This window comes from Epargyreus clarus, unplaced genomic scaffold (genome assembly GCF_041222505.1).
Source record: "Epargyreus clarus isolate Ecla_fem2 unplaced genomic scaffold, WU_Ecla_fem_2.2 ptg000035l, whole genome shotgun sequence".
Taxonomy (NCBI): domain Eukaryota; kingdom Metazoa; phylum Arthropoda; class Insecta; order Lepidoptera; family Hesperiidae; genus Epargyreus; species Epargyreus clarus.
Window position 1 is genome coordinate 1,336,490 of NW_027332240.1, and position 12,187 is coordinate 1,348,676.

The 12,187-nt window shown below is 37.8% G+C and overlaps 1 protein-coding gene across 1 annotated transcript in view; it reads right to left on the reverse strand.

Moving 5' to 3' along the window:
* Positions 1 to 12,187, reverse strand: part of Hasp (Hig-anchoring scaffold protein) — a 139,733-nt gene that overhangs the window by 23,455 nt on the left and 104,091 nt on the right. Inside the window, exons 4-5 of the mRNA XM_073091812.1 lie at positions 740 to 812; positions 295 to 401 (exon numbers count right to left, since the gene is read on the reverse strand). Coding sequence (XP_072947913.1) covers positions 295 to 401; positions 740 to 812 — 180 coding nt within the window. The remainder of the gene's footprint in view (positions 1 to 294; positions 402 to 739; positions 813 to 12,187) is intronic.

The window sequence follows — 12,187 nt, forward strand, 5'->3', positions numbered from 1 at the left end:
TAAGCTATTGATAACCAGTCTCTTGTAGACCCATGCCCTTTGCATCTAAGGCGTTCCCGCTGTTAGCTTCAGATCATTGGTCTGAGTAGCCAGGGTGACCTGCGCTCTTTTTACTTTAACGTGGTCCGCACTGGAAGACTTTCCTTCCATATTTAACGTTCCTCTATGATATGAACGCTACCCATACCCGCTTCAGCCAATTCTAAGAGCCTCTGAGATAATTCTAAGAGTCATGTCAGTAAGCGTTGTTTTAATCATAAGTACATTATGAACATTCATGTTTTTTATACTTACTATTCTCCTTGCAGGCTGGTGGCTGTCCAGCCCATTTGCCGTCAGCCTGGCAGCTCCTGCTTTGGAGACCCACCACATGGTAATCTTGGGGACAGGAGTATGCGGCCCTATGAGAAATTAAGAAGAATATTAACATAAGAAGCAAACGAGCATGAAGATCTATCCTATCTGAGATCGGTCACAGATGCATTGCTACCCTTGAAGAAGCTACTGCTACCTAAAGATAAACGTACCCGTCGACGAGTAAAAATGCGCACGAAATTAGCCACTAATGGTCATCCATCCAAATCTCAACTGCGCAAGTTGTTGCTTAACTTTATAGATCTGTTACGAATATCAAATTGAATTCATGTGAAAAAGTCAACCATTTCAAGCTTTCACATGTGCTTTCCAGTTAAGAGTAGTATAGTGAAAAGTTCAAATAGTACACAAAATGAGCTCTTACTTGTCTCCAAAGAGCCGGCCGCTCAGCACCACGGTCCCGATGTCAGGTTGCTCCAGCTCCGGGCATTCACGATCTGGAACAAGGAGATTTTGTATTTTTACTCGTGTACCGACCGTTATTTAACAGACTCGTGTACCGACCGTTATTTAACCGACCCCTAAACGGCACTTTTTAGGGGTCGGTTAAATTGACCCACTGCCCACATTAGGATTCCCTGTATCGTGAGAGCCATGTAAAATACACGTAGACTAATACCATTTTTACTGGGGAAATCTCCAAAAGGTATCCGGTGCCGTGGGAGCGACACGAGGTTATGTGGGATTCTTGTCTGGTCAGGGAACTACAGAAAGTAGACGAATATCAATGTTTCAAATAACTATACACGAAGACAAATACACAAACAGAAGAACAGATATCTAAATTCATCACTCAGATATCTGGATGGACGGGAACCGCACCCGAAACCGAGACCAGCAAAGAGACTGCTCTGCCGCAGGTTGTTGATATATTTAGCTCCATATAGAACATAGGTTCTACCTGAAGCCAATCATAGATACATTTCCGCTCCTGAAACTAAGGCCTCATATGTAAGTCAGCCGACATCCGCACGTTCCACCAAAAACAAGAGGTACTTTAAAAAACAACGTTAGAAATAAGCGAAACAGAAACTACACTTCGTATATTTCTAACGTCGTTAACAATAATTTAATTAGAAACCAGTTGATTGAAATTATAATTGGCAATCCAATAAAACTCAAATCAGACCACTTTGTGAAATTGAGCCTGTTCCAGTTAATTTATAAACCGAATTAAACCGTTTTAAACTTCATTGGCTGGAGGAGGCGATTCGATTGAGTTGGGCGAGCATGTTCGATTTGTAATGCGTTGCGATTTATCGAAAATGTACTTTGTCAAAGGGAGATCACCGGCCGGGCTAAGTGATAATGGCCGGGGAGTGGCCGTGCCCCGACAGTCTTAGTTCGGAACTTGTAAGTATAAGATGTTTAGAAAACTGCTATAGCGCGATTCAGAATCTCATAGCGCCATCTCGTGACGAGTAGCGGGAGGTCACCACAGCACTTATAAAAATGTCTATTTTTTTGTGTTTTGACTTCGACGGCGACAGAATAACAATTATAAGGCCATAGACGATCACGCTGGCCAATTGCACACAGCTGGAATGCCTAGAAAAAGCATGCATCTCTTACCACACCCTTCAAACCGCAACACAGCAGCGCTTAACACTGATGATATTAGATAGAAATAGGTGTGGCGGTGGTGCCGGAGTCAAACCACAAAGAGTTCTACCACCTTCAAATCCATAACACGCACATAACTTTTACAAATCAATAGTACTTGCCTCGGAATCGATCCCTTGTTTCGATCATAACCACGCTCGCCCCACAAAAAGGTTCTCTCCAACAGACAAAGCATGTCAGTTAGATTAAATTTGCCGCCAGTTTTTTAATTAAACACTCGATACGACGGGGACAAATGGAGGAATTAATTTACGAGACAAATGTCATTAATTAATGGATTGTCCGGCCCGGTTGGCTTTTTGTTCTGTGATGACGGTCTACTAATATTCATTGTTCTGGGCATAACTATTATAAGGGTAGTTATATTTTAGATTAGCATAAATTTTGTAAGCGAAAATATATGTATCTACACTAATATTATAAAGAGGAAAACTTTGTTTGTTTGTTTGGTTGTAATGAATAGGCTTAAAAACTACTGGACCGATTTTAAAAATTCTTTCACCATTCGAAACCTACATTATCCACGAGTAACATAGGCTATATTTTATATGAAATATATTTGATAAATAGATTTTGAGGCGGTACAAAGTTTGCCGGGTCAGCTAGTATTTAATATGTAGATAATACTCGTAAATGTGAACACGTTGACATGTTTTAGGGTACCGTCCCAAAGGGTAAAAACGAAATTATTAATTCGGCGCTGTCTGTCCGTCTGTCAAAGGGCTGTATCTCTTGAACCGAAATGGATAGTCAGTTGAATTTTTTACAGAGTATGTGGTATGTGGCCACTGTAACAACATGAAAACAAGACAAAGAAATAAAATTTAATGTTTTACAACCATCGGATTACATAATGCATGTGATTACTAAATTTATATAAATCATAGGATAAGTTATTCTGTACTAACACTATTTTATGGACAGACCACATATGACTGAAATAAAAATATGTTATTACTAGTATTTGCCCGCGGTTTCGCCCGCGTATTAAAAATATAATATAACATACTAACAATAACAACAAATATCATCGATCACTTGATCAAATGCATAGTTTACGATTCAATCCTTACTAATATCGATTAAAATAATCGATGTTTTGGATCCAAAAGATCGATTCTCCGATTAATCGATCTTAGATCGCCATCCCTAGTTACCGTGGGATTTCCGGGATAAAAACTATCCTATGTCCTTTCTCGGGTCTCAGACTATCTTTGTACAAAATTTCATTAAAATCGGTTCAGTGGTTTGGGCATGAAGAAGAGACAACCAGACAGACAGACAGACAGAGTTACTTTCGGATTTATAATATTAGTAAGGATAAGGATTATTTTTTTGTTAAATTAAGATAATTACTTAGCTTTTGGGATAAATATTGACGTAGCTTTTCTGTTTGGATCTGACAACCCTTTTTATATAAGCAAATTGAAAAACTCTTTAAACTTACGTAACAAATAAACAATTTAAGGAAACTCTTTAAGTTTTATCGTAATGATAATTGGCCATGTGCGACGTAGATTCTGTACCACCTAATTTCTTTACTTCTAGTATTTGCTGGTATAGTCGTCACCGTTATACACATTATGTCCAAAATTCAAGTGTCTGTCTATTACGAGAGAAAGAGCCCTGCGACGGACGCACAGACAGACATGCAGAGTCTACCAATACGCACTTTTTTTTTTTTTTTATAATATAGGAGTAGCAGACGAGCATGCAGTCCACCAGATGGTAAGTGGCTACTGCCGCCCATGGACATCTGTAATCAACCCCAGATAGGATTAGATATTCCTACCTGAGGTCGGCCACAGATACGCCGCTACTCCTGAGGACTAAGCTGGAATGCCAGCGAAAAGTATGTCACCCTTACCACACCCTTCAAACCGGAACACAGCAACGCTTACCACTGCTGTTATTAGGTAGAAATAGGTGTGGCGGTGGTGCCGTCGGAGTCGAACCAAAATTTAGAAAGGATATCCGTGCCCAGCAGTGGAACTATAAAGGACTACGATCTTAATATTAAACGCAGTCTTAGATTTTTCCCAAACATATACCAAAGTAATGGTTTTAGCTATTCGTTAGAAAAGGTCGAAGCAAATTGGCCCCGGCATTGACATATAAAGGTCCGGGGAAGTTATGTCTCAAGTTGGACCTTACCGACTACCGTTTGGGAATATGTAAGTTGTGTCCCTGATTCAGGAAACTAGGTTACTCTTGTTTTTGGTAATTTCCCTTTTTCTTATTATAATGTTAAGGTAAGAAACGTACTGCCGCCCATGGATATGTGTAAGTAATCCTTTTGATGTGAAACATCTATAGCCGCACGTAAAACCGATTTCTGGCGTGGCGACGCATGCCGTGGCGACGGTATATATATACAGTCTATATGCAGTAGTGTGTACGGTGTGGCGACGCGTCGCCATGCGCAAGAATTAAGTAGTCACGATTTGAAATAAATTCGTAAATTTTTGTATTTAATGAAAATAAATGTTTATTCAATAAATAGTCATCGTTATCTGGAAAAAAATCGTAATATTTTATTTTATCATTATGACATATTTAGTTCCTATCACAATATGTTCTTTTCTGCATATTACTTTTACAAAATAATGTCGATGTTTCACATCTGCCAGGCGTCCCGTGACGGCTCACATTTTTTTTTTTTTTTTGATGAGGAAACCTTCAAATGGTACCCGATACCGTGGGAGCGACACGGGGTTATGTGGGATTCTTACCGCACTATGCCCATAATACCCATGCTCAGAAGTGAGACAGTAATGAGTTGACTAAAAATTAAAACATTCATTTCTATCTATTTTCCATTCTTCTCTCATTCACTTTTATACATTTCTGTCTTTTCTCCTAAAACTACTGCTACAATTCTCTTTTACTCTTAAACAAATTCATGGAAGTTTGTTCAAAATCACTTACAGTTTGGAACTAAACATTCCAGCGACGTCTCACACACTTCAGTTTAAACTTCACTTCTGAATGTTTCTTTAACTGAATAAAGTTTTTAGGGATCTGCACGATGAAAATAAAACCTAAATCGTTCGAAATTTATCTAATAAGGCCTCCGATAAAAGTTTTTCTATAAGATTTAAGTACATCCCTATACACTGCCGTATATGACCACGACGTGTCAGAGTAGTCACCATATTGGTCTTACGCGCAAAGGGTTCCAGGTTGGATGCCCGGCCAGACAGACGGAACGATGAATTTGGATATCTGTTCTGGGTCTGGGTGTTTGCGTATTTGTCTGTGTGTGTCCATGGCACCCACGGCAGGGAATCCTAGTGTGGGGCAGTGGCTGAAGAACGCGTCTTTTTTCATGGACATCTGTAACTAACTCTGTAAAGAGCAGAAGTTCTACCTGAAGCTGATCACAGATACGCTGCTACAGGACTAAGATACCCTCATGTAGACATGTAATGTCGTACTATAATTGAAACCGTTCATAGATGCGTTGTCACTCCTGACGACTACGATATCTAAATATATATAACTCAAAGGTGACTGACTGACATAGTGATCTATCAACGCACAGCCCAAACCACTGGCGGATCGGGCTGAAATTTGGCATACAGGTAGATGTTATGACGTAGGCATCCGCTAAGAAAGGATTTTTATCAATTCTACCCCCAAGGGGATAAAATAGGGGATGAAAATATTACTTCGTAACGCGAGCGTAGCCGCGGGCAAAATCTCGTTCTCATATGTAAGTCAACTGGCATCCACATCTTTCAACCGCAAACTTCTTCAAGCTTGAAATAGGTGTGACGGTGGTACCTCCCCGGTCGATCCATACTAAGTAGTATGATTAGTATGCTATTAGTTATAGCCTAGTGGTTGAAACTCGGCAACTCGATCGAAGGGTCCGAGGTGCAAATCCACGGCATCTCTGATTATTACATGTTATGTGCATATTTTACCATCATACTATTTAACGAAGAAAGAAAATCTTGAGAAAACGAACGACAAGTTTTCAAAGGTATGTGAAGTCTACCAATACGCACTTGGCCAGCGCGGTGGCCTGATCCTTCTCATTCTGAGACGAGAACCAAGCCCAGTGGGAAAATACTGCGTTGACGATGATGGTTAAAATGGATCGGTTAGAACAGCTGTTCTTCCACTAAACTGGACTCTCTAATCTCTCGTCCTTATACATATGGATTTACATATGTGTTAAACGTGGACGTAGAGCGATAATGAAATAGACTTCTAGTGTAACATATTGTATACCGATAACTTTATGCTGGATTCTATAAGTAACCAATGATAACTTAGTAGTTTAGTGGGTAAAGGTGTCTGAACCACCACTTAATCATCAAACCAAACATAAGGATTCTGACAAGGTTTTTTTCAATAAGAATAAAATGGCAAACGAGCATGATGGTAAGTGGCAACTGCCGCTCATCATCATCGCTGTCATGGACATCTGTAATCAACCCCAGATAAGATTAAATTCCTAAAGTAAACCACAGATGCGTTACTAATAATGATGATTAAGCTGGTATGTAGATCCGTACCATACTCTTTAAAGTGGAATACAGCGTAACACTGCTGTTATAAGGCAGAAATAGGTGTGGTGTGCGGTGGTGCCGCCGGAGTCGAACCACAGAATATTCTACCACCTTCGAAATGTGTGTACTTATAATATTAAATAAATAACTAAACCCCCATCGAAATTGGAATCGTTTTTTTAATTGCGTTTTTTTAATCATACAAATATACATATATACATACATACATAGACACCTAATACAGAACGTCCTTTTTTGAAATCGATTAATAAAAAACAACACCTTTTATTTTTGACATTATTTTCCCAAATCCTTTCCCATTTCTTCATTTACCTAAGTAGCCCTTTTGCCAAAAGGCCGACCGCTAAAGTACTTTACATACACATAAGACTATTAGCAATTTGGCCCTAAACTAACGTAAGTTCCAAACATTTTGGAAGACAATCCTAATGGAACTATGTCTGGATTAATAAAAAACAACACCTTTTATTTTTGACATTATTTTCCCAAATCCTTTCCCATTTCTTCATTTACCTAAGTAGCCCTTTTGCCAAAAGGCCGACCGCTAAAGTACTTTACATACACATAAGACTATTAGCAATTTGGCCCTAAACTAACGTAAGTTCCAAACATTTTGGAAGACAATCCTAATGGAACTATGTCTGGTTGACTAATTTGTCCCGACAACTTAGTTACTTAACATAATGTTATTAAATGGAAAACTTTGGTTGATTTTCAAAGTAAAGTTGTATAGGTTAACTACCAATACAACTTTACCAATAGGTTGAGGTGGTTCACATCCAGCGGCATCACCGCCACACCATTTCTGCCTAACAACAGCAGTGTTAAGCGCTGCTGTGTTCTGGTTTGAAGGATGTGGTAAGTAGACATACTTTTCCGATGCGTTCCAGGGGTTCTTAGAGGTAGCGGCGCATCTGTGGCAGACCTCAGGTAGGAATTTAATCCTATCTAGGGTTGATTAAAGAAGTCCATGGGCGGCAGTAACGTACCATCAGGTGGACTACATGCTCGTCTGCTACTCCTATATTATAAGAAAAAAAACCTATTTCTACCTAATAATAGTAGTGTTGCATACATGAAAAATCTTAGAAAAAAGTTTTCTAAGGTATGCGAAGTCTATCCATTCGTACTTAGTCGGCGGTGGACTATGGCCTAGTCCTTCTCACTCTGTGACAAGACCCGTGCTCAGCAGTGGGACAGTAATGGGTTGTTGATGAAGTGTAAAGCGTTGCTGTGTTCTGGTTTGAAGGGTAAGAAATACACTTACGAGGCGTTGCAACTTAGTCCTCAGGATAGCACCTTGTGGACAAACTCAGTAAAGAATAATCCTATCTAGGGTTGATTATTGATGTCTATTGGCGACCGGGACCACTAATCATCAGATGCATTGCATGAATATTTGTCTATTTAATTTCATAAATAAATACATGCAAATTAAATATTTCCAAAATCGTATTAAGGACTTGAGTTTCATATCGCTTCCTTTCAATAAAAAATTTATAAAATTTAAAACTGTTACGAACATTTTCTAAAATTCGATGAACGGTTTTTTACAGTAAGAACGCTTAAGCGTAAGTCGCGAGACTTTAAACGATACCTTAATCCTTAGATAATAAACGCTTGCTTAACGTACTTAACTTAAGCATTCAGTTTTACACCCTAGAGGTATATAAGATGGTGTGCGTTCAAAGTAAAGAGGTATAATAATAGCGTTTTATTAATTACTAGTTTTTGCCCGCGGCTTCGCCCGCGCTTAAAGGAAAATAATATAACATACTAACATACATAAAACTGTAAATTCGTACCCTCAACTTTGCTAAAGATCATCACTTGATCAAATGCATAGTTTACGATCCAATCCTTACTAATATCGATTAAAATAATCGATTTTTTGGTCCAAAAGATCGATTCTCCGATTAATCTATCTTAGATCGCCATCCCTAGTTCCCGTAGGATTTCTGGGATAAAAACTATCCTATGTCCTTTCCCGGGTCTCAGACTATCTTTGTACAAAATTTCATTAAAATCGGTTCAGTGGTTTAGGCGTGAAGAAGAGACATACAGACAGACAGACAGACAGAGTTACTTTCGCATTTATAATATTAGTAAGGATCATTGTTTAGACGTTACTGTCCCACTGCTGGGCATTGCTTTCGTCACAGAGTACACTTGGCTGGCCAAATGCGAATTTGTAAACTTGACACACCGTTGTAAACTTTTTGTTTTTAGAGAATACTATAGAATTTCTTATGATTATTTATTTAAGGGAAAGTGATATTTAAATTCTGATATTCTACTTACATAGATTCTTCCATCAGTTAGTATTTCAAAAACGTGTAGTGGTGAAGTATACTTAAGCTATCAGTACACTTACCATGAGTTTTTACGTTTTGACAAATACGACTGTTTTGATATTTGTTTACGTATTGGCCCATGAAATTTCCAATCAGCGCCCCTAGCGGATTGTATCAGAACTACAGTGTCAGTAACGTAACATTAAATGTCTAAATTGACTAAATGGCGCTTTATGTTTTGTCTCTCTTTTTTGCGAACATGTGATGTAGACAAAAAATACTTGAGCACTAACTTATTGTTACGTTTACTCAGTCTTCTAAGCAAACGGAACAGAATAATGGATTGAGTAAAATTAACGTAAAATTGTGGGTTGTTTTGAAAACTCATGGTAAGGGTACAGGTAAGAGAAGAAAGAGAGATCAATACATTGCAGTGGAACATAACTTTGAAAGTTAGAGGAGCGTCATCTTCGAACTCAAGACCTCCGCATAAAAGACGGAATTGACTATCACTTCGTCTTCTAAGCAACGACTTAAAACCAAAATCCGATTTGCATTTGCCCTAAACATACTCATACAGTAAGCAAAGACATCATCACAACTCCCGTTTATTTGAATGTAGCTTTATCGTTGAAGCCAGAGCTTTAATCCGCCCAGTAAACTCCGAAGCTCAAATCCTGAGCTTTGGGGAATGGCGGGGTAAAGATGTATTCTCCGTCTTAATACTGATGCTTAAGTTTAAGTATATTTAGTGTAATATATAATAAATGTGGATTATTTTTAGGGTTCTGTAATCAAGGGGTTCTACGTCCACTGTCTGTCTATCTGACACACCGATTTTTTTTATATATTGCGTATTTTTTTGATGCTAACAAGAAACATTTGACGGTGATAGAATCTGTGTTTCGGCTCGCGGCACCACCGCCTCGACTATTTCTGCCTAATAACTGCAGTTTTCAGCGCTGCTGTGTTGCGGTTTGAAAGGTGTGGTAAGGGATATATACGTATTCGAAGCGTTTCAACTTAGTCCACACGTATAACAACGCATCTGTGGTCGATTTCAGGACTCTATACATGGGGTATGCCCCATGCAAATCTATAATCTACTAGCTGACCCGGCAAACGTTGTGTTGCCATATAAATAAAAAAAATGTTAAGGGTGAACAACCCTTATCACTTACGGGTTTGAAAAATAGAATATTTGAAACTGGTAGTAAGGTAGTTCGGTGGTAGCGAAGTCTGTCGAATCCAATGTGAAACATTCCAAAATCAACAACTACTTACGAATTAAAAAATAATTTAAAAAACCTTTTCCCACGGACTAAATTGTGAATCTAAACCATTCTCAAGTCCCCTTGAACACACACAACAAATTTCATCAAAATCAGTCCAGTCGTTTAGGAGGAGTTCAGTGACATACACACGCACATAAGAAATATATATGTAAAGATATCTAAAAGTATATCTTAGATGGAGGTAATTGTTGCTATATTATAAGAAAGGTAAGATCGCTTCTTGGGCAAAGGGTGATCTCCTGCTAAGCTATTCGAGGCAGCGGTTGTTGTCCGATAAGTTGTGAGCCTGTATATATACAAGATGTTAAGAAAACTTAAATAGCGTGATTCAGAAGAATGTGGTGCCATTTCTTGACAAGTTGCTTTAACTTACTAATACGGTATGGAAATACATAGTCAAACTACGAACTACATAGACTCCGTTCAAACACTTGCAAAGCTTTGGCGTCTATATTTGCTGCGCCCGCATCTAATTAGAAATTCTAATTAGATTCCCATTAATTCCTGTCTTGTATCTGTATGGGTTATTTTAGGTTGGTAACTTTTTGAAACAACGAAAATGTATGTAGCTTTGATGTTATTATATTAATTAAAAGCTTTCTACACTCACAGCCCCACACTAGGATTCCCTGTGTCGTGGGTGCCATGGACACACACATAGACCAATACACAAACACCCAGACCCAGAAACAGAAATCAAAATTCATCATTCAGATATCTGTCTGGCCGGGGATCGAACCTGGGACCCTTAGCGTGTCAGACCGGTATAGTGACCGCTCCGCCACGCGGGTCGTCGTAGTTTAGGTTAATCCATCAGGTATCACGTCTGCCTAATCGTTAGGTTAAACAATAAAAAAGCAACGCATCTGTAGGCGACCTCAGGTAAAGTTTATACGTTTAAAAACCTTACTCTTCGTTACCTTATCCTTACCCAATCGCGTAAAAATAACTAAAAATGAATATGCCACAAGTATACAACAAAAAACCGCCATTCTGTGCCGAGAACCATTGTTGAATAGGTATTTGTATCGTGGACAGCCCTCGAAACCTTGCTCTTTTGTTGATTAGACATTATTTTTGGAAAGGAGAGGCTATTGTTTGGTTTTATCTCTTACTTCGCCTGTAAGTACTTCAAGTGTTCTTAACAGAAGTGGGAGTATTTTTCATTTTCAGAAATGAAATTGAAATATGTCTCCGATTTCCGAATTAATTCTTGATCCATATTTTTTTTATAATTCTCATTCAGTAACAACGAATCTATTTACTTATTTTTGTGTACAGTCATTCAAATTCAAATTCAAATATATTTATTTGCAAGAACATGGGTAAGACATAATAACAGTAAAAGTATATAAGCCGCCAAGTTCCACCTGTCAAGGCCATAGATTAGTAAAGATACTTCGCCGCCTTGAAATTGAATGAAGCCACAAACGGTTTAGTAGTAAGTCCTTTTTTTGAATTCTTGAAATAAAAACATATCCAGAGAAAATTTACGAATAAATAACTAATACTGCGTAATTTACATACTAAATAAATCATTATTTCAAATATTTTAGGGACATTTTAGCACGGAGACGTGGCAAAACTTTTTTACGCAACTATTTCAATTCTCAAAACTGGGTACATTTTCTTGTTAGGAGTGAGTAATCTTTACTAATCTATAGTCAAGGCATGCAAATTTAGAAGTTGTAATTACAAATAAATACGAATAAATCATTTTTATAATTATGTCATTAATTATTATCAATTGTCATTTACATTTCAAATTTGTCATCATAATATATTCGTAATTAGTCGTCATATCATACAGATTAATGTATACCACATAATTACTGGTTATTGATAATTTACGGCACTTTTAAATAATCAATCTATTTTTAGATTTTGTTATATTCAGTCTTGCTTTAAGTTATAAAGTGTTATCTGATTTTTGCAATATCTTTGGTAATAGAAGTGGGATAAATAAGTGGATAAAGATGTATTATTGTAAATATTGATGATTATGGAATAATTTATTGTATTTTTGGAAGCCTTCTGAGTGTTTTAACATTTGTAATAT